The sequence below is a fragment of the Delphinapterus leucas genome, chromosome 2 (assembly GCF_059928025.1).
Source record: "Delphinapterus leucas isolate spDelLeu-1000000601 "Yukka" chromosome 2, BTC_Dleu_Yukka2, whole genome shotgun sequence".
Lineage (NCBI taxonomy): Eukaryota > Metazoa > Chordata > Mammalia > Artiodactyla > Monodontidae > Delphinapterus > Delphinapterus leucas.
This window is the reverse complement of record NC_143130.1, coordinates 74,823,381-74,846,633: the sequence shown is the minus strand read 5'-3', so window position 1 is coordinate 74,846,633 and position 23,253 is coordinate 74,823,381. Positions and strand designations below refer to the sequence as shown.

General features: G+C 47.4%; 1 protein-coding gene across 1 annotated transcript; it reads left to right on the top strand.

Moving 5' to 3' along the window:
• The first annotated feature begins 263 nt into the window (after positions 1 to 263).
• Positions 264 to 22,603, top strand: TPM1 (tropomyosin 1). Its single transcript, XM_089907139.1, is given in 11 exon segments — positions 264 to 579; positions 1,357 to 1,522; positions 1,525 to 1,638; positions 1,641 to 1,798; positions 13,850 to 13,983; positions 16,320 to 16,437; positions 17,661 to 17,731; positions 18,510 to 18,585; positions 19,041 to 19,103; positions 19,391 to 19,460; positions 20,894 to 22,603. Coding segments are annotated over 11 exon segments (1,167 nt in total). The 5' UTR covers positions 264 to 465; the 3' UTR covers positions 20,977 to 22,603.
• Positions 22,604 to 23,253: the final 650 nt, after the last annotated feature.

The window sequence follows — 23,253 nt, the reverse complement described above, 5'->3', positions numbered from 1 at the left end:
GGGCATGGACCCTGGGAGGAGGAGTTGCGGAGGGCGGAGGGCAGAGCTTAGCGCCTCGGCCCCGGCTCGGACCCCGCGAGGCCCCGGTGCCCTCTCCCCGGAGTGCAGGTTTGGAAGGCGGGAGGCCTCGCCCGGCCGCCGCCTCGGCTGCTCGGGTCCCCATATATAGTCATATCCACCGTCAACTGGGAGGCCGGCAGGCAGCAGCAAATGGGCGAGCGGCCCCCGCGGGAGCAGCGGGGAGGGCGCAGGGGGCGGAGGGAGGAGAGGGGGAAAGGGGGCAGGAGAAAAAAGCTTTTCCAAAAAAGTATTGGCTGTCTTGAGGAATGCGGTCGCCCCCTTGGGAAAGTACATATCTGGGATCAGCAGGCGGCTGTGCGCTCGCACTCCGGATCGGCCTCCCCACCGCGCTCTTGCCTCCCCGCTCCCGCCGCCGCAGCCCCAGGGCCGCTCGCCGCCGCCACCATGGACGCCATCAAGAAGAAGATGCAGATGCTCAAGCTCGACAAGGAGAACGCCTTGGATCGAGCGGAGCAGGCGGAGGCCGATAAGAAGGCGGCTGAGGACAGGAGCAAGCAGGTCTGCCTGCGCCTTTCCGGCCCAGCGCCGGCCGGTCGCCCGCGCTCCGCCCGCCGGGGGCCCCCGAGCCCCGGGACCCGGGCCTCGCACCCCTTCCCGGCCCCTCACTCCGAGGACTCGGGGAGCCACCCCACTCCAGGGCGTCTGAGAAGGGGGAAGGGAAGAGCGAGACTCTGGCTTATTCTAACTTTTTCTCTCGTCTGGGGACGCTTATTTCCCTTTTCTGGTTCCCAGAGCCCGCGAAGTCCCTTCAAGTCCTAGAGGCACTTGATTCTCAGGATGAGAAATCAGTTTTGGATTCGGGGGCAGGGGAGAGGAGGAGAGTTGAAGGGAATCAAGTCCAGAAAGTGTTAGAAGTTCTTCTGGACTTTTTGACTGGGGAGTATAAAACATTCAACTGGGGGGGGGCGCGAGGGAGGTGGGAGGGACAGTCCCACAGTTTGTTCCTAAAAACAAAGATGGACAGACTAGAGAGTACGGCGGGCCGGGGAGACGGGGGCGTTTTTCTGCACCCCCAAGTTGTGGGCTTGAGCCCGCTGAGACCTCCGCAGGAGTCTCGCCCCGGGGGGCTGGGGTGGGGTGCGGAGTGGGCTCCGCGCGAGAGGAGGGTTACCTAGGGACCCTTGAAGCCCAACTCGGCGGCGCCTCACACCCGAAGGGCCCCAGCCAACTCGGTGCCCGTGTGTTTTGTGTGTGTGTGTGTGTGTGTGTGTGTGTGTGTGTGTCTAACACCCGGTCCGTGCCGGCCGGCCGCGCCCGCCCGCCGCCGCCCCCCAGCTCGAGGAGGACATAGCGGCCAAGGAGAAGCTGCTGCGGGCGTCGGAGGACGAGCGGGACCGGGTGCTGGAGGAGCTGCACAAGGCAGAGGACAGCCTCCTGGCCGCCGATGAGGCCGCCGCCAAGGTACCCTGGGCGCGCGGCGCGGCGCACGAATGGCTAACTCTGTCTCTCTCTCTCTCCCTCCCTGTCTTTCCCTTTCTCTCTCCCGCTGTCCCTGTCCTTCTGGCTCTGTGCACCCACACCCCTCCCCTGCGGGATCACGCTGCCTGCTGCACCCCCCCTCCCGTCCCCGTCCCCCACGGCCAACTCCCAGCTGGAAGATGAGCTGGTGTCGCTGCAAAAGAAACTCAAGGCCACCGAAGATGAACTGGACAAATACTCCGAGGCTCTCAAAGATGCCCAGGAGAAGCTGGAGCTGGCGGAGAAAAAGGCCACCGACGTAAGTGCACGCACACACTGCCTCCCTCCCCTCCTGCCCTGGTGGCCGCTCTGGGGTCACCACAGGGGCCAGAGAGCAATGGAGGAGGGTCACCTCCTCTTGCTGGAAACCCGCACACAGCCTGCCGTGGCCCAGAGCACTGGATGCTGCCTCTGACTGCTACTGCACACATTCATTTTTATTTCATCCATTCCTCTTTCTTTTTCTCCTTCTTTCCCCCACCCCTGGGGGTGGAGGCGGGTGGGTGAGAAGCTGGAATAATACAGTAACTGAAATTGGACTCTGGAGGTGAACCCTGCTCCATGGTGGCAGAAAACCTCCGAGGTGTCATCACCGAGGTTTGTGCAAACAGAATGCCTAGTTTTCTCCACTTTCTTTCCTTTTGCCATCTCTGGTGGGTGGCAAGGCCTGGTTTTCAGTGGTGGGTCTAGTCAGGACACAGACTAGAGATGGCACTGAAAAAATGGCATGGTGCTACTTAGAAGGCTAAGCTTGATGGTGGGCCACAGAAACACTTGAGGCCTCCTTACTCACTAGGGAAGCTTAATCCAGCCCTTAAGATCTGCCTGGGAAGACGATATTTGCTTGGGTCTGCAGTCTGAGGGGACTAGATCCAGAAAGTAAGCTGGGAGTTATATATAGCTCAGTGCTTTATATGGTATAGTGAGCTAGCTGCCCCCGACTCTCCTGCTCACCCCACCCCAACCTGTCAGCCGCTGACAACCACCACATAGTTTCAAGGATGATGCACGCACCACAAAAGTTCTGCCAGCATTTTGTCCACTGCCCTCTGGAATCCTTTTAGCCGAAGAGCTTGCCTCTTCTGCTGCATAAGTCAAGACAAGCATTAGATTTCCAGAGGACCGACTTCTTTTCACACCATTCTAGAAGCTAATTAAGCCTAGAGGCCCAATTAGGAAAGAATTCGTTGGGAAGTTGGTAACTATTTCAAGAATGTATGAGCACCAGGGAAACCTATGCTCAGAAAGTTGAACTACCAAGTGCAGCAGCAGAATTTTTTGTATGAGAGTAAAGTGTAAATTGCTGGAGGATCTGGGTCTTGAAATCAGTAAGGCTTTCCGTGACATGAAAGGCACGAAACGTAATCTCCGAGTGTGCTTTGTAAATGAGAGATCCAGACACAGGACATTTAGAATCTGACAAAAAGAAAGTTTCAGTGAAAAGCAAGGTCCCTGGAAAGGGGGTTCAGGGAAACACTGATTTAGGTAAAATATTTAAGTTACAAACTACCTGGCTTTAGAAAAAGAGCCAAAAAAACGCATATAACTCTGCGCCAGTTTTGTGTAATGTAGATCAGATGTCTGCTCCGTATATGGTTAAATGGAGGATGTCTGTCTCCCCGAAATTCTCCAGTAGGACGTTTATTTAGCTTTTTCAAAAGAGCCGCTGATAGATCAAGGAGAGATATTCCTTATAAGGAAAAGAATGCAGAGAATTTGAAAATAGCCCAGTAAGACTGAAAGCAAGAGAAGGAGAAAAATCTACTACGATTCTTAAGGAAAAAAAATCATAATTATTGTAACTATGTGGTTCTATCATGTCTTTATTGAAAAGTCTTGTTTAATGGTGCATTGGAATGAGGTGAGGCAGAAGTGGCAAAGAGGATATTTAAAGCCAGCTCGGTGGGAGAGAGCGGAGCCAGGAGGAGGGGGAGGTTTTTGAAGCTGTGTTCTTTTCTTTCCACTGGAAAACTATCCCTAATATGGTACACTTTTTTTTTTTTTTTGGTAGTATATTGCTCATCTTCCCCTTTAAGACATTTTAGGTTGTTTGGAATCTGTAGGGATGTGCAAGACGTTTGTGAAGAAATGCTATATTTAGAGTGATTGCTAGCTAGTAAAAATAGTGAAGACTTGAGGAGGAAGAGACAGATGTCACTAGAGAAAGGTAGGAGAGAGGTCAACTTCCTGAGGTAGAATTGTATTACATTTGGGATTAGGACATTGCACTATTACTCACCAATGTAAAACATTTTCACATTTTTCTACTACTAAAAACATTTTTCTATTAATTTACCAACACACTTTACAAATCCTATTCCAGAAATGGGCTGGCTCTTCCTAGCTTGAAAGGTTGTAATTTGCAAGGTCGGATCTCTGATGGTTTTGTTTTGAATTTTTTGTCGTCCCTCCACATAAGTGAGGCTGAAGGGGATCAAGCGCTCTATTTTCTCTCTGGCCCAACGCCTTCCCCAATAACTGTGATGTCTCTGACATCTGCAGTATGTAAGTCTTTGTTCCCTGTAGGTCTTTGCTTTCTAAATCAGTGATTCTCAACCTTACCTAAACAATCGCCTAGGATGGTTTTCAAACTTAAAATCCAGGCTGTACCCCAGGCCAATTAGAATCTCTGGGAGTGGAATGCAGGCATTAGTATTTGTTAAATACCCAGGTGATTCCAATGTGCAGCCAAGGCCGAGAACAACTGTCCTAAACTCTTGTATAATGACATCAGCCTGAAAATGAACTCACCTGAAACTGACTTTCCCAGATGTTTGAAAAGCAGGACATTATGTCACTAGTTGGCTGCTTAGAGCATTTGCACCTGTCCAGCAGTTTCTGCGTCTCCTGGAGGCTCCCAGATGCCCCCTTCTCCCACCCTCAAAGTTGGAGGCCCCCAGTCTGTACTCTTAGGGAAGCAGTTGTGACCTCCCTCCTGACTAGTTGAACTGTGTGGAAACAAAGCTAGAGGCTCCACCTACAGGATGTGAGGGCCCATGCTGGGCTTTGTGAGAGTCTCAGCAGAGGGAGGCTGTGAGAAAGTCCATAGCAAATGAGTCAGAAAAGCAAGGAGCTTCCTCATTAGGGCTTTGGCGTAGGAGGGGGTTGTCAAGTGTGTTTTCTTTTTCTTCATTATTCCCACACTTAAACACATAGGAACTGACTTGAAGGGCCTTCTGTGAGAAAGGTGAGGAAAGAAAGCTGTGAGACTTAGAAGACATTTAAAAACGTAGCCGAAGGGGAGAATTGCCAGAGGGTGGTTCCCAAAGATTGTGCCCGCTTTGGTTTTCATCCAGCTGTAGCCAGACGCTCTCATAGGGTTCTGTAGCCTTCCTCGGTGTGCCTTTTAAGACATCTCAGTCCGGCCCAGAATTGGTCAGTTTGCAGAAGATCTCAGAGGCTGATCTAAAACCAGAGAAGGTTGTAACTAGAAGGGACCCTTGAGATGATTGTTTTTGTGGAAAGGAAAGTAAGTCCCAGATAGGCTGGCGGGCTTGAGGTCCCACAGCTGGTTATAGGCCGTAGCCTGACTCAAGACAGTGCCTGTGTATTTATTAACTAAAGCTATCATTTGAGTTAACTACGTACAAGGTATTGTGCTTAGTGCTTTGTCATTTCATAATCCTCACAGCAATCCTATGAGAAACGTACTACTATTAACCGTGCTTTTACAGATAAAGTCAAGTTGTTTTCCGTCACACAACCAGGACAAAACCAAAAGCCAGATTCTAACCTAGGGAGACAGCATTTAGGAGGTTTAACCTCTATGCAGTACATTAGTGGTTTTCCCTTCATGAGTTTGGAGGGAAGGAGAGTTGCTGTGGTTAGGATCTTGTGTTCTGGGGTTCTTCACATCGAGGAACAATCCCTTTGCGGGTACATTCAAGCCCCAAACCCCTCGCTCGGCTTTTCTCCTTCCTGGGCATGGGAAACTGGTAGTCCCGAGCGGAGCGCTCCCGCCGCCAATAGGCGGCACCGTCGCCCTTTGCAGCCAAATCCGTTACTCGGGTTCCCCACGGCGCAGGGGAGGGGCGCTGGGAGTCGAAGTAACACCCTCGGCGCGTTGGCCACCCTCCCGCTCACCAGGTGCCCCGGCAGCCTGCGCACCGCGCCTGTCAGCCCCGCGGCCGCGAGCATGCGCGGTGCCTCCCGCGGTTGGAGAATTCCCGGGGTCCGCGGCGCGCGCCCCGCCCCGCCCGCTGGGCCCGCCCCCAGCGCTCGCGCACCCGCCTGCGGTTCGCCTGCGCAGCCTAGGAGGTCGCGACTTCCGGGCTGTGCCTGGGCCGCAGGGGGCGCTGCTGTGGCGCGCCGCGGCCTGGGCGGGGTGGCCGGGCTATCGGAGTGCGGCAGCAGCAGCGGCGGCGGCAGGAGCGCAGTAGCCGGCCTCTCCCGCGGCAGTCGGCCAGCCTGCCGGCCCGCCGCCTCCCGGCGCAATGGCGGGGAGCAGTTCGCTGGAGGCGGTGCGGAGGAAGATTCGGAGCCTGCAGGAGCAGGCGGACGCCGCGGAGGAGCGCGCGGGCAGCCTGCAGCGCGAGCTGGACTACGAGAGGAAGCTGAGGGAGACCGTAAGGGACCCACCCATCACCCATCCCCGGAGGCGCCTTCTCCCCAGTCGGCCCCACCGCGCCCCGCAGGGCCCCCCGGAGCCCACCTTCCCCCGCCACCCCTCCCCCCGCCTCGGGGCGCACCTGGGCCCGCAGGTGTAGGGCTCTGGGGAGGGGCACTGCCCGTTCACTTCAGCCCTTTTCATCTCGCTGGTCTAAAGAACCGAGGGAGAATTAGTGGTGTTGAGAAGGTTCTGGAAGCAGCTCTTTCCCAGAAGGAACTCTATGTCTGGGGTGTTTGCGTTCGGCCCGGCGTCTCGGGTCCCCCGGCATGTGCCCTTTGCGCTGCTGGTATTATTTACTCGGAGAGTGGGGACGGAAGAGGTCCCTCCTTTTGGAAATCCGTTCTTTTGGGAAGGGCGCTAACAGGTCATGTCTGAGGCATTGTCTGGCTTTGGGGCCCGGGGATGCTAAACTCCCCCATCCCTGTTTAGCCTTGGTTTCTTGAAAGCCTGTTTCTCTGGGGTGGTTGAGACACTGACAGCGCGTGTTCTGACTTAGTATGCGGCCCTTTGCCCTTCCCTTTCTTAACCATCCCTCCTCCCAAGTTCTCCTGTACAGGTAGATGTTCCTTTGTTACCGAGTCTTGAAAAAGTAGGCTAAATAGCTACGATTATTGGGTGTTTTCTCCCGCCGGCTTCCCCTCCCCCACGTTGAGTGTAATACCTGGCTTCCTTCCTTTCCACTAAGGCAAATGCATCCAGCACACCGGAACAGGATTTCAGAGGTAGTTAAGGCATTTGCTGTTTGTTGATTTTTGAGTGTGTGTGTGTGTGTTAAATCAGGATACTCAAACACCTTGGGAATTTTATGACAAGCGCTCATGTGGGGTCCTTCTGTGCTTAATAGAGGCGTATTCTGAGTTGAGAGGTGTATGTAATGGCATTATGGCTGGCTGCAGAAGCTATGAGACCTGTTTTGCATAAAATACCTAGAAGCAAATGGGTCCTCTTGAAAGGAAGGCCTAACTAGATGAAGTTTCAGATAAAATAGGCAGGAACCAGGAAATCAATAGGCAAAAGATCATTTTCTGTAGAGGACAAGACAGCAGCGGTCCCATGGATGTCTCTGAATTTGGCCAGGCAATGAATGAATTCCGACTCCCTCTCTGGCTCGCAGTTGTCCTTGAACCATTAGAACCAATAGAACATGATGGATAAGAACAAGAACTCTGGGCCCAGGCTGCTAGGATTTGAATCATTTAACTTCTCAGTCCCTCAGTTCCTCGACTGTAAAATGTGGGTAATGGTAGTAGTACCTGCCTGTTGTGAGGATGAAAAGAGTGTGTAAAGAAGTTGCAATGGTGCTTAGCACACTAGAGTAAGTGCCTTGCATCAGCTGGTATTAGAACTGCTCCACACTCGGCATCGCTTATTGCTCCTTTGCTTTCAGTTCACCAGCTATCAAAGGGTCTTAAAGATGGGCTGCTCATTTCACTACATCTTAAAACACTCCACTTCAATGCTTCTAATCAGTTTTTTTTTTTCTTTTTTCAACTTGAACGGAGAGAGGACACAGGCAGGCTGGAAGGAATGTTCGGTGGGTTGAAGGGGTATTAGTGGTGGAAGTCGGTAGAACTCCCCTCCCCCTGCTAAGAAAGGGAATATGTGGTCCTGTACAGGAGAGCCTCTTATGGACTGCTGGCCTGGTGATTGATATTAGACACAGAAGATAAATTTTATGAAGGGCACATTGTTACTATTTTACTCACCTTCTCTTTTGGGCTTAGTTTTATGACGGTACTCTTCCTGGGCCAGTTGGGTAAAGATAATGCTTTCATTCTTTTCAAAGCTTTATGTTAAAAGTGGTTTAGCTTCAAAATTTTTTAAGTGATTTTTGAAAATAGTCTATCCGGATGATTGGATGGGCACAGAACTTTTTATGACAACAACCTGAGGACTGGGTCAGACCACTGAAGAGAGAATTTCAGATTGAGAGGTGTTCCTAACTTATGAAACTGGAACTTAAAGGTAGCTAATTGAAGGTGGTTTCTTGGTAGTTGTCAGGCATAGCTGTGAGTTAAGCTAGCAGTCACAGTTTCTCTTGGCAGCAAGGATAAAAATTTAGTGACAAAGTCATGAGCCACTGCAAAAACTATTTGGAGAGTTGGCCCTAATTCACATTCTCAAAGATTCAGACAGGCTGTAGTTAATTGGCCCTATTACAACCAGCACTTAACTTTGGAAAAAGCAGCCATCCCTTTTTTTTCTACTGGTTTGTTTTTCCAAGGTGTGTGGGCCCTTCAAAATTTTGGAATGAGGCTACTTTGCTTGATGTAATGGTTGACTCCAGGTCTTGTGACCCACTAGGGTTTTGTTTGTCTTTTGTCCTTATCAAAGTGGGAGCAGGAAGAAGGCAGTCTGCCTTCCTTCTTTCTGGATGGTACTCAGCAAACAAGGGCACTTAACAGTTGCAGCCTGTAGGTTCTTAATTGGTAACTTCATTAAATCACAGGAAAAACCAATTTACAAAAATTCCCAGCCCTTCCCCTCCTTAGAGTTGGTAAATATTTCTGAAAACAGAAATCTAAAAGTGCATTTTGTGCCCCCATTGCCCCCCCCCCCCGCCAGGGTGGCAGTAGCTGGAGTGTATATATACTCTGGCTTTCTGCTTTCATGTATAAGCAAGGTGAAGGCACTACAGTGCCCTGTTCACGTCCCTTCTCACTCATTACACAAAAATGCCTCGTGAGTTACAGGCTTTGGTGCAATAGAGAGATTGTTTTTAACTCTTATCCATGGGAGTGCCCCTTAATGTCATCCGTGTTTTTTTCCCCTTTCCTTACCATATAAGGGCAGAAGTTTAACTTGGCTGTAGTGACTTGGGTCTTACACAGTAAACTGGGTGAAACTTTCTCTGTACATCTATAGTTCGCATGAAATAAAAAGGCCTGACCTTTGATCATGCCATGCAGTACTCCAGTTCAGGTAGGACTTTGAACATACATTCTAGAGGATTTAGTTTTAGGATATAATATTATTCTCCTACAATTATTTCTTCTTAATTGTCCTAACGGAAATACTTGTTTTTAAAGTAAAAATCATTGCTATTTTTAAATTGCCTTTGGTTATATTGGCTAGAACACCTGGATTTCATGAAAATCTAGGCCCTGTAAAAGTTCTCTTTCAAGTCAGACTTGGAGTAACATTTTGCTGTATTGTGTGGGCATGCCCTTGCTATCTATTGTAGTTTCTTAGGTAGCTGGTACCTTGTGGAAGGGATTGGGGGGCACATGCAGCTCTAAGGCACACATGTAGAGCGCCTGGTGGTTGTTTAACAACAGATCTGCAGGAAGACAGTTGGTAACCTTTACTAATATAGCAGTCTCTTTTCTGAGTAGTTCATTACATGTTGGGACACAATAGCACTTTTGAAATGAAAGAAACTAGCATCCCAAAGACTTCACCAGCAGTGTCAACACATGAGCTGTTGTTAGAAGCTAACCCAGTACACGTGGGTGACTTCCATGCCTGGAAATAATTTGCGTCTGGGGTCTTGACCCTTCCCAAATGCCTTGTTATTTATATCTGCTTTTTAAATAACAGATGGTCATGTGTCTGTAGGGTTTGTACTGACAGGCAACAGCCAGTTAAGTCTTAAGTAAACTGCCCAGGTGCTGTGATGGAAAGAACCTTAGAAAATATCTAAATAAGCCTCAGAACTCAGAGAATACATACCGGGGATAAAAGCTAGTGCAGGTGAGAGATGTGGGCCTTTTGAACATAGAGCATAATCCACCCCCCCCAAAAACAAAAGTGAAAATAAGGGTGTCCTTAATTAATTTATGGAATTGAATATATCTTGAATTCTAGAGAACCAAACTAAATTGCGATCAGACCAGTATGGTGAGGCCTGAGAAGCCAGTGAGAGCCCAGGTTTTTCCCGGGGGAAGCTTATGTAGAGATCGATACACCCCAGACACTGCTTTCAGATCTGGGCTGTTACCTACAAGCACCTTTGCCCATCCTGCTCTGAAACCTCTGGGGCAGCAGGCGTTGGTTTCTGGGATTGAGAACAAATGCTCTGTGTCCTTGTGTGAGCTGGTACCCCCTGGTGTTACTCGATGATGTTTTCAATTTTATACGACACCTTTTTTCCAAATGGATTGAGAGGACTTGTTCAGCGGATGATATTCAGTACAGTAGCCGTTCTTCTAGTCCTGGTTAGGTTCTTTCGCTGAAGGCCTTTTTTCAGGTAGGGGGTTGGAGTCAGGGTGGCTGTAGAGAACCTGCTGCTCTGACGTCAGAAAGCAGAAAGACTCCATAGGTGAGAACCACCAGTTCCAGGGCTTCCACGAGGCTCCAGGAGGCCTTGAGAAGGGAGGCAGGCATGCCAGCACGTGAGGACCAGGGAACTTTGGTGCTAGTCTTACCTGCCGCTGATGGCTGTGACCTGAGCATGTCAAAGATCCCTCCCTCTTCTATTCTCTTTTCTACAAAGAGCTAGATGAGTGGTTCCCACAGGATTTTCCAGCTTCTTTGGACGGTGGGTGGGGTAGAGGGGGGGTTGCTTTTTTATAGTGCAGATTCCTGTCCTCCTTTCTGACCTCTTGAATCAGAATCTCTAGGGATGGGGCCTGGAAATTTGTTTTGTTTTTTTAAATTTTTGGCTGCATTGGGTCTTTGTTGCTGCGCGCAGGCTTTCTCTAGTTGCAGCCAGCGGGGGCTGCTCTTCGTTGCTGTGCATGGGCTTCTCATTGCGGTGGCTTCTCTTGTTGCGGAGCACGGGCTCTAGGCACACGGGCTCAGTAGTTGTGGCGCACGGGCTTAGTTGCTCCGCGGCATGTGGGATCTTCCCGGACCAGGACTCGAACCATGTCCCCTGCATTGGCAGGTAGATTCTTAACCACTGAACCACCAGGAAAGCCCGGAAATTTGTATTTTTAATATGCATCTCCTGGTGAATCTGGACACCCAGCCAGTTGTGGGAACTGCTGGACAATGCCTAGGGACCCCTCCAGCTAAACATCTTAGACCCCGTTTTGTGGACCACCCACAGGTCTGTTTTCTGTGTTGCCCCTGTCCTGGCTCCTAGAACAGGTCTCCATTCCCAGTTGTTGTTCTGGTGCCGTATACGAGGCCTATTGACTGGTATTTCCGTAGGGCACAACCCCTAATGTAGGTTCTACAAAATGCTCCTGGGGAAAAGGAGTTAATGACATTTATAAAACAGTATCCAGAGCTAAGGGAAAGAACGGTTAGAGTGGAGGCAATAAGAGGGAAGAGGGAAGATTTGGATTGATGGGCGTCCCTCTCAGGTACGGAGATCTTTTGTGCAGAGGCAGGAACGAATATGGGGTGCTGTCTCCTTACTCTCTGATGCCCCAGGTGTGTGGGAGGCCAGGGACCCGGACTGGCCTGGCACCTGGAGGGTTCTTTCCCCGGAGTATAAACAGTCTCCTCTCTGTGAGTACAAAGTCCTTGAGGTTGGGGCCCAGATCGAAAACAGAACAGGAAGCTTAGAGTGTGGTGGCTACAGAAATTGTTTTGAAAATCTTGTTGACATTTCTCTGGCTGCAGCACCTATAACAAGGATATTTAAGAAAAGGGGGAAAAATACTTCTGAGTACATGACCTAGACACTCTGCTGAGGTTTTTTTGTTGGTGGTGGTTTGGAGGGTGGTTTTTGTTTTGCTTTTCATTTCAGTTTTCAGCTTTCAGGGTTGCTTGCTTGTTTTCCCCCATTCATGAAATGAATAGAATTTTACTAGAAATGGAAAATATAGAAAAGAAATCTGACCTGATCCCAAAGTATACCCTTAATGTATACCTCCTTCCGGTTTTGTTTTGTTTTGTTTTGTTTTTTTACATGGGGCTAAAAACTTTTTAAAGTTTCTATATTTAAGAAATGTGTTATCCCTATTACCCTCATCCCTCCTCCAAAAAACTCCCAACATTCACCTGCCAGACCTGGTGGAGCCCATTACTAGCTGTGTACCTTCAGTGATCTACTTTGTGGGCCAGTGCAACTGTTAACTGACCTCGGATTCATTTCACATTTTCCCCTGCTCCCTGCCTTCATCAGCCAATTATTACTACATAGTTAATTTTGTGTGTGTGTGTGTGTGTGTGTGTGTGTGTGTGTGTGTGTGTGTGGTACGTGGGCCTCTCACTGTTGTGACCTCTCCTGTTGCAGAGCACAGGCTCTGGACGCGCAGGCTTAGCGGCCATGGCTCACGGGCCCAGCCGCTCCGCGGCATGTGGCATCTTCCCGGTCCGGGGCACGAACCCGTGTCCCCTGCATCAGCAGGTGGACTCTCAACCACTGCGCCACCAGGGAAGCCCCATAGTTAATTTTTGAAGCGATAAAAGTGTATTTGCATGTTTTTATAAAAAGTCCTTCACCGTGATTGCAGATGCCCTAATCACCTCTCTTTCCCAGAGAGAACTTGACTTTTAAAATTTTACAAATCTAGATGAGCAAAGAGCAGAATGTTCTCGTGTTCCTTTACTTCAAGGCCATAATCGTAAACTCTAACTACATGTGCATTTCAAACTGTGTATCATGGGTCCAGAAACTAAAAAAGTTGCTTTTGTTTAAATTAGGTTGGTTTTACTCATTTTGTTCAGTAGACCTTTACTGAGCCCATACTCTGTGCAGTGAATTGTGATTCCTTGCACATAAGAAGCTTACAGTTGAGTAAGGAAGACAGGACTGTAGGTAGAGAGCTAGCATAGTCCCAAAGTGCATGTTGTAGTTTTTAGAAAACTTCCAAGTGTCCTAAAAACCCCATCACCCCAGGAAAAGCACACATTCAGAGTGGATGAGGAAACAGTACCAGATTAACAAATTCTGTCTTTCACTTAAGTGCATAATGTTTAAACAGCCATCAATGCAAGTGTATGTAATGGACCGGTCCAGGCTTGCAAGTGTGCTAAGGCTTATAGTAACAAATGCTCATAACTGTAGGTAACCATTGCGTCCCCCAAAAAGAAACATCTTATTTCAGAGATAGATACCGAGTAAAAACAGTATCTGTACTGCTTTTCTTCTAAGGAGTTTGAAGCTCTTTTTGTAGCAACCTTGACTTGTGAGAAATTCCTGTAGGCGTATGTCACAAACGCTTGGGAAATTTGTCTTGGCCCTCTTCCAGTGTGACCAGTTATTCTAAAGGGGTGCTGAAGGGCAGGGGGCTTGCTAGTTTTTGCTGTGTCTCTGTATGGTGTATATTTTAGAACCACTGAATTTAAAAATATTTTAGTTCCTAAAATATTTAATAAAGCCCCTTTGAGAACACAATCAGCAGAAAGGAGAATTGAGACTCCTGAGTCCGAGTCCTCGCTGTGCTGCTCTCGTCTTGTGTGACTGAGCCTGGGTAAGTCCCATCGCCTCTGTCCACACCTCAGGCCCCACCGAGTGAGGTGGCTGTGATGAAGCTCCCCCTTAACAGGCAGGTAAAGCCAGCTTGTTGAAATCCGTGGAGGAAGAGAACCAAATGAGAGAGTGTTGCTGATGGTCGCTTTGTCTGATGAGGATGGTGTGTGTGGATCTGCATATACCCCAAGGTGGACATTCACTGGGTATGTCAATGGATGAACGTATCCGACAACTCCAGAGTTGACCAGGGCTTGTAACACACTTTAGGGTGGCTCACCACAGGGCCCAGGCTTCCCATCTGGAACCAGTGTTTCAGTCTCAGCCCCTCCTGAAGGCACTACCCTCACTTTCTCTCCGACACTGAAACGCCTTTCACTCTCTCTATCCAGGCTGAAGCCGACGTAGCTTCTCTGAACAGACGCATCCAGCTGGTTGAGGAAGAGTTGGATCGTGCCCAGGAGCGTCTGGCAACAGCTCTGCAGAAGCTGGAGGAGGCCGAGAAGGCAGCAGATGAGAGTGAGAGGTGAGGACCCCTCGCCCAGCCCACCTGTTAGCACAGCCTTTCCTCCTGGTGGGACGGGAGGGCTTCTCTGATCTTGGGCCTCTAAGAATTTTACAGTACCTTGGTGGCACTATTTCCTGACTTGATCCAGGTGCAACTAATGGTTTTGTTCATTTAACATTAGTGGGACACCTTTGTGCAAAGCACTGTTTTAAACCCCAAGGTTTCAAATAAGAAAAAGACGCCATTCCTGCTCTCTTAGAGCTCACCACCCAGCGAGGGAGATGGACGTGTAAACGGGAGGTTTTAGGGATGTGTTTTGGTTCTTTAATTCCTAATGACCATGGAGCAATTATGCAATTTTTTTAAAAAGATAACTTTATTTAAAAATATACCAAGGAAGCCGCGTAGCACGGGGAGATCAGCTCGGTGCTTTGTGACCACCTAGAGGGGTGGGATAGGGAGGGGGGGAGGGGGGGAGACGCAAGAGGGAAGAAATATGGGAACATATGTATATGTATAGCTGATTCACTTTGTTATAAAGCAGAAGCTAACACACCATTGTAAAGCAATTATACTCCAATAAAGATGTTAAAAAACATGAAATATACCAAGGAGGCTTAGGCCGAGGTAAATACAGTATGGGCTGTCAGTTGTCAAAGAGCCCAAGAAATGAGAGGAAGAGAAAGCACAGATAAAACAGAAATACGATCCACAAAAGTAAATTGTTTTGGACTTAGTAAAGCCGATAAGACACACGTGCATAGGTAAGTACAGTCAGATCTGCATGTCTGCTGAGCATGCTCCCACTATGACCTGGCTCTACCTGACTTATTACCCCAAGATTCAGCCTTGTGGTAGTAAAGGAAAACCAGGGCCATATCAGCCATCGTGTATTCCACCAGGCATTTTCTCTCATGTTCAACTGTTCAAGTTATTGTACTCAAGTTATTGTACTCATATTACTTGGAAGCACTCCAAGAAAGACTCCACAAGACTAGAGAGAGTTCTGCCCTTCGAGGGATGACAAAGTATTGTGATGTCTCAGACGCTGGCAGTGTGTTTCTGCGCTGTGACCTGGGCAGGTGCATGCAGTCAGTCATTTTGTCCATTTCTCCGTCTTTGAGGTGCATTTCTGCCCCCTGCCACCATGGATAAAGAATGATTTCAGACTTTAGGATTAAAGAAGCTCTTAAGCTGAAGTTTTCAGCTCATTATTCACTGTTGATTATTGATTCTTTTCTAATCAAGAGTTTTGGAATTCTTAAAGATGACTCTCATCTCTTACAGTGTACATATAACCAATGGTTTTGTGGCTGGCTTCTTCCTGAAATACACTTGTTAGTGAACCTGAAAGGAAGGCAGTCTGGCAGTGTTAGACATTGGAGTAAAAAGGTATTTAGAGATCATTTACTCCAGTCCCCTGGTTTTACAGATGAGGAGACTAGGGTTCAGAGACTGGTATGGCCTGCCCGAACTCTCAAAGAGAATTTATGGCCGAGCCAAGATGCAGGTCTCCTAAAATACACTGTAGTGCTTCATTTAAAAAAAAAAAAAAAAATAGTGACTTATTTATCTTACTGCCTACTTAGATTTTGGTAAATGAGTCCCGTTTTAACACAATTTGTTATTGCATAAATCTGTAATATAGGTCAATTAACATTTTCTAAAACTTACCACCATGCTGAAGGATCCAAACGTATACATCAGCATAGAAGATGGTGTTGGTCCTGCCTCTCAACACCTCTATTATGAGTTTTATTATAGGCAAAACTCAGTTTCTTCTCTAAAATATAGGTCAACCCACATGAAATTGCCATTTTTGCAGGTCCGATGTGGTCAAATACCAGCAATTTCATTTGGTTCAATCTAATACTTACATTTGTGGCTAAAGGGGTAAGAACAGCTACTTTCTTTGTGGGAAGGAAGTACATGAAGATAAGTTTGCTTTTGTTCTAACTTTGGTCCATTTTTAAGCTGAAGCTTCCCACCAAAAAAGGGCAGAAGTCCCATTATTTATATAGCAGGTAAAGCTTGTTGACCTTTCTTGATTCCATGCCTCCCACATTCAAACAGTATCTTCACATGGTACCTTTCATTTCACATTAGCTGCCTGGACAGTGTCAACAGTACCAAAAGTGTAACCTTTCATTCACAATAAACAGAGAGAGGGAAGTGTATGTCTTTTCTGCCTTCAGCTCTGGAAAGTCTTGTTTCATGGTTTGGAAGATAAAAGTAGCTCTGTGCTCTGTTTCGGTCTGTCAGTTACACTGAGCCTCACAAACCACTGTGGTGCAGGGTGAGTTTGTGGAGGTCGCCTCTAAATCTTGGGCCTTCCTGCATGTTTTCCTTTTCAGAGGCATGAAAGTCATTGAAAGCCGAGCTCAAAAGGATGAGGAGAAAATGGAAATTCAGGAGATCCAACTGAAAGAGGCCAAGCACATCGCTGAGGATGCCGACCGCAAGTATGAAGAGGTCAGATCCTGGGGCCCAAGGCCTTGTGGACTCCCAGCCGCGGGGGCCCAGGAGCAGGGGAGCAGTGTGCAGCCTTGCGTTCTTCAGTGAAACCATCTGCTTCCTTAGCAGAAATGGGTGGTTTTGAGAAGCAGAGTTCCTTTGTCCCCAGAAAACGGTTCTCAATTTTGATCCTGCTAGGGCATCAGTTGCACTGGGAAAGACCAAAGCTTTTTTTGTGCCCCCATGCCTCCCCCCACCCCCCGCCCCAAACACACACACAAAGACCAGGACAAAAGTTCTCTGGTCAGGAGAAGGGAGAGTTGGGCCTCTTGTGTTTTGTGGAAGGGACCTCTCATGCTGTCACCACACAAGCAGTTCTCCCTAGTGTGATTCACCTGGCACAGCCCAGTTCAGTCAGTGTAGAGACACAGACCATGCACTTGCTCCCTAGATTCATGGAGGCCTTTCTGTCTGTCCTCCTCTCTCCTCAGGGTTCACAGGTGAATCACCTCCTGGTCATGCCCCATGAAAGCAACCTCCTGTGTGATAACAGAGCCCATATGACTGTGTTAAGGTTTTAGTTTTTCCCTTAATGTACTGTGGCTATCCTGAAACAGCACTGACTCTTCGTCATCATCATCTCCCATCTCCAGGTTACACTATGCCCACTAATTTTGAAATGCTTCCTAGGATCCCTTCTCTCTGGTCCTTTCTTCCACTGACCTCATTAGTCACCTCAGCAGCTTCTCATGTCAGCCTCTCTTGCTGTTTCTCTTGGCATTTGTAGCCTGCTGCACACAGAGGGAGTCGAGGTACAGAGCTCTAGATGGATGGAGTTCTCAGGATTATTTTCAGTCTTGTCTTGCAGCCCCGCCTTTTCAGCATAAAAGGCGTATGTCTCATCACACTGCTAGTTTGGAGATTGTGGACTTCATCTCTCTCCCTCCTTCCACACTTGGTCTGGCTGCTATGTAATTATACAGGCCTCACCTAGGTAGGACTAAAGATGAGCCAGCCCACCCATAACTGACCACGCTGTGTCTTGGTGAGCAGAAGCCTCTGGTCTCCTCTCCATGGGCACGCCTGGTGGAGAGTCGCTTCTCTCCAGTGCACGGGAAAGAGGATCATCTTGTTTGGAGGCAAGGACTCCTAGGGGATGACGGATCCAGTCCTCACCCCACACCCCTCCTCAGAGCTTGGAAGCCCCATGGTGTGTGTGTTTTGTGTTTGTTCTGCTGCAGGTGGCCCGTAAGCTGGTCATCATTGAGAGTGACCTGGAGCGTGCAGAGGAGCGGGCTGAGCTCTCAGAAGGGTAAGCGGGCCCGGCGCCAGGAGGCTGTGTGTGGGGTGCTGCGGAGCAGTGACTAAACAGCATGACCTTCTGGCAGCTGCACATTTACCTGTTTCAGCTCCGGGCTCCTTAAGTGCTCATTTGATGTGGATGAGCCACGAGTATGGAACACGGAGGACTTGCGTGGGGTGTCTGTGTATGAATGCGTGTATCACTGCATGCCTTACCTGCACACTGATTTTGAGAATGGCCTTGTGCATTTCCTGTGTCCACTAACAGCCAAGTTCGACAGCTGGAAGAGCAATTAAGAATAATGGATCAGACCTTGAAAGCATTAATGGCTGCAGAGGATAAGGTACTGATGGCTCATGTGTGGGTTTTAGGTTTAACTGCAACCCAGGCGTCTTTCAGCTTCCAATGCCTACTGGTTCATTTTTATAACGACTGCACCTTCACTACACCCTCTGCTATCTTATACCTTGCTTTAAGTGCTTTCTTTGGGTCCTTTATACTCCTTTGTTTTTCCTTCATAAATGCTCTTTGGTGCAGCCAAAAAAGAAGCCAAATTATCACACTTCACGGTTGTTGGATTTTGTCACCCTGCCTTTCTCCTGTTGGAAGGTCAGGAGCAGTGTCCATGGCAAAATTGAGCGTTTTAGTACCTTGATGATTTGGCTACTTTAAGGCAGCCCTTTGTTCTCTAGGACTCGGTTTTCATTTTTTCCCATCCCTCTCCTTTTTCTCTCCTCCTTCCTTTGGCTTGTCTCCCACCCTTTCTACCTCTGATCGAAAACGTTAGCAAATGTGCCGAGCTTGAAGAGGAGTTGAAAACTGTGACGAACAACTTGAAGTCACTGGAGGCTCAGGCTGAGAAGGTAGGCCAGGAGCACGGCGTGGGGGAAAGGCTTCTTTAAGAGCTGCTCTAGAGACACCCCCTTTTTCTCTTCTGGGACCCTGCCAAGGAAAGGAGTAATCTATTAGACACTTTAGCAAATGGCGTCATTTTGAGGCAATTTCCTGATGATTATCAATAACAGATTCTTTTTTTTTTTAATGGAGAATCTATTTTATTTTGAGTATGTGAGTCATCTGTAACAATTTAATTTAAACCAAGTGCCAAATGGGTAAGTTATCTTGTTCTTATCCCATGTAAAACAATAGGCAGGAAAACAGAGAATGCATTGTTGTATGCCATTTGATATCAGAGGCTCCATTACCTCCTAAGAGATCCTCAACATCTGTTGGCTGGGCTGACACTTTCGTTGTATTAGAAGACCTCAGTATAGGGTGAACTATGGCCTGACATCTGGAACATTCTTTCTAATTACAGTACTCGCAGAAGGAAGACAAATATGAGGAAGAGATCAAGGTCCTTTCTGACAAGCTGAAGGAGGTAATATTAAGGGTGTTGTGGACAAAGCCAGCTGGATTGAGTTTGTTTTTACGGCACTGTTCAGGGCTTTTTCATTTTAAAGTTAGAATGATCCAGGGATTTTCAGGGGTGGTCTTGGAGAGTGAGCTGTGCTCGGCACCTCTCACTGTGGTGACTGACTGGCAGGTGGTCTCAGACCCCATTCCTGGGTGCCAGGCTTGATTTTCATTCTCTAGTTTCTCTATATTTGTAGCTACTGGAAACCTAAAACTTCCCAATTCTGATTGAAATAAATTGAATTATTGCAGGCCGAGACTCGGGCCGAGTTTGCAGAGAGGTCAGTAACTAAATTGGAGAAAAGCATTGATGACTTAGAAGGTAAGATCTTAAGTTTTGTTTTTAACTTAATCCTTATGGCTGAGTAGTGACCCGGCAAAGTCATTTTCCAATCATTGCGTCCTCCTTGATACACTTCTTTGCTCTTGCACATTCTTCCTGTCTGCCCTTTGGGGTTTTCATTCTGTGGCTCTTAAACTCTCTGTTCACCAGATGACCGTTAGCCACCAGACGGGGCCCATCTCTTTTTGTAACAGCAGATGCCAAACGGCTCTACTGCACACTCTTCAGAAGTGTGGCAGGTTTATTTCTCACTCTGAGTGAGGTGGTCATAGGTGAGAATGACTGGTGTGTTTTCTGTCTTTAAGTGGTATCTCATTATTGCCAGAATGGTATGGATTTGTTTTTAGGCACAACTTGTCTTCCCCCAAGTGCGAATTCAGTGTAAGGGTTTGGATTTTTTTTTTTTTCAAGTTACTAATTCTTGGCATGTGCTGTGTATCCTGACAGGGGGATGGAGGTTAATAGGGCACTACACTTTGACATTATACTTCAGCACTTCTCCACTAAGATATTTAGGTTTTATTTTAGTGACACCCTCTCTGTCTCTCAGAAATCCTAAATGTTGAGCTCTGAGGCTGTGAAAAAGAAAGAAAAAAATATATAAAATATATACATCAAAGGCAGAAGTGGCTAGAGAAGGAAGGGACTGGAGGTTGGTGCAGATGACAACCAAGCTGGTGGGAAAGAGAAAATGACAAATGGTTGCAAAGCAATCTGCCAGATTGCAGCAGAGTATGAAACCTTCATCATCAGAAGAACTGAATTGCAGACTTGGCACGGCAACACCATAAAAAGTGTGGCTCTCCTCGCTTTTCAAGCCTCCTGGACCAGCCAGGGCAGCTTGAGTGGGCAGACCACAGGAGTAGTCTGGATGGCACCCAGAAATCCATACCCCAGTGGTCTAGTTTGGTCCAGAAGTCAGTGGTTTCAGGGTGGAGCCAGATAAGGATTACAGACTGTAGTCACAAATTGTTTCTTCAAAACAATGCCCTTGGATATTTTTTCCACTGTTTATAGTGGCAGGTGGCTGACTACTCCAGTGTAATTAAATTATAGCTCTATAAAAGAAAGATGTTCTATTACCCCTCTCCCAACCAGGAGACAGCCTTGTGTGGTTTCGTTCAGGGTTTAACATGGTTTACTGATATACCTGCCATATTTGTTATGATTTTCATATTGAGTTTCTTGTTTTATTTTCTAATGGGTTTTGTTCTTTTTGTTTTTGTTTCAATTTTATTAAAAACAAAACGCACGCCTCCTGCATTGGCCACCTGCTGCGGCACCAATTCCTTCATGCATTGCCCTTTTCTTGCTGCTGTGTCGGGATGGTGTCCATGCCACCCTCACTCACCCTCCATCTCTTGATCACTCTCCATGTCCTTGCACCTCTGCCTTCCAATTCCTGGTCATAGACGAGCTGTACGCTCAGAAACTGAAGTACAAAGCCATCAGCGAGGAGCTGGACCACGCTCTCAACGATATGACTTCCATGTAAATGTTCATCCACCCTGCCTGCTCACACCCGTGCCCTCATGCTAATATGATAAATTCGCCACCACTCCCTTCTGTATCTCCAGAATCTCCATCTTTACACCTTTATGCTCACTGTCTTTGCATAATCTAGGATAGTCATTGTTTTTTCACATTCTACTAACATAAAGGCCAAGTAGATTGTCTGTCTATACAAAACCATTTTCCTTTCAGAATCCATTTATTTCACATTGTCTCAGCTAGATTGTTCCCATGAAGCAGTGAACTGGAATATGTGTGACTTGGGCACTGTCCTTTTAGGAAATTAAACTAGGCTCAAGTAGAATTGGTAGGCCACGCAATTGTGCAGGAATTTCCCAAGAAATATCAAAAGGCGGTTTCCTGAGATTCAGTTAAATACAATGTGAACATTTTTCGTAAAAGAAATAATAAATTTAAGGAACCCAACACTGTCAGATGACTGAGGCTCTCAGAGAAGGGAAATTGATCCAGAACAGCATAAAGAATGTTGCTGTAAAAAGTCACATTTTCCTTTCAAGGATTCTAGACAGAAATGAACCCTCTGCCGGGTAGCCAAGCCTTTAATTTTCTGTTTATATAAAAGAATTAACATACAAACACCACAACCTGTGTCAAAGAAATAGGACATAAAACACAGATTGTGTTATATGAGTTTGGGAGTTAATGGCCCAGCTTTTACTACTGCTGGGCAGTAAGAGTGGAGTAGGTAGTCTTAATCTCACGAGAACCTGGAGCATACACGACTAACTTACATATTACTAACCAAACCTGAATGTGAAGCTGGTTCTGCCCCTCTAAATTCTAACCTGGAATGTTTCACAGAGGCTTCCTTTTAATCTCAAAAGATGGCACTGAATTCCACGTAAGCTGGAAATTTCAGTTTCCTGGCCCACCTGTCATTCCTTTACCCGTGCAGAAAAATGGTAGCTTGAAGAGTGTTGGCAAGTGTCTGCTGCCTTATAGATTATAGAATCGCCACACTACCCCTTGAGACATGACTGTCACCGTGGAAACTAGAGAGAATTCCATCCTCTCTTCCCTCATTTGTAAATGAGGGGATGGATCAGATCATCTGTCTCTCAGTGCTAAAATGTGGTGATTCTATGAGAAAAACTTTCAGCATTAAGTATGGTTAAATATTCTGAAAGGTGGGTTTAGCTTAAAATCTGTTTTTAAGTTCTGTTCATGGGTCTTTTGCAATGAAACTCCCCCAGAAGGGGCTTGTGCTGGCCTCGGGTCCAGACACTGGTGGGCAAGGATTGACATTGTCCTGTAGGTGCGGCTGGCAGCGGGTTTTGCATGTCTGCTTCTTACCTGTGTTTCAAGTGCTGCTCTCATCTGTTAGTTTAGCGTCCCTGTTTTCCGTTGTGCCACTTTTTTCCTTTTTCTCCCACCTTTTCTCTTCATGCAGATAAGTCTCTTTGCTTCACTTCTCGCACGACCCCTTCATCAAGCTGGATGTCCCTCCTCTCTGAGTTCTGCAGTTTGTCTGTTCTCCAGCTGACCCTGGTTCTTTCTTTCCACATCCTGCCTTAGGGCCAGGCACACACTGTGCTTCCTATTGTACAGAGGCTCCTCATTGCAGTGTAAAATAAACACTGTGTAAGCTATTTCTGTTTGCTATTCTTTTTACTTCTTATTTATTGACATTTTAGTTTCAACACTGAATAAAACTCCAAATCTTCATCACACATATGAGGGTTAATTTTTGGCTGCTGCTTTGGTCTTTTTTTTTCCCCCCCGATTCTGAACATCATACATTAATACCAAGAGACTCTAAAACAGTAGTTTCTTGCGGAACTTTTAAAAAAATACCCATGCCTGGGTCCCTCTCAGAGTTTTGGTTTGCAAGGGTTAGAGTGAGGCCTGGGCATGTGTGTCTTTTTAGGGATTGAGATGGCTCTGGTATGTAGTACGGGTTGAGAACCTCTGCACAGGGGATGTTGCTTGTTGGAGCCGGAAGATCTGCCTTGAGCAGTGCCTTCCTCTGCCAGATGTTTAGTTGGGATGTGGTGAGCCCTCTGTGTTGGTGTTTAGATAGTCCTGCTTGGGAGGGTGTGGCTGCCACCCCACATTGCTAGGAACTTACATATCAGAAAAGGTGAAAAGGAATGTGGATTCAAACAGTGTAAGTTGAAGTTATCGTTGATCATCCTTTTACAGCACAAAGAACAGTTAAAGCTTTTTAAAAGTATATTCATTCCTCAGCCACCTGCATTTTGATCATGAAATGACATTCTTAGGTTTAAGGAACATACGA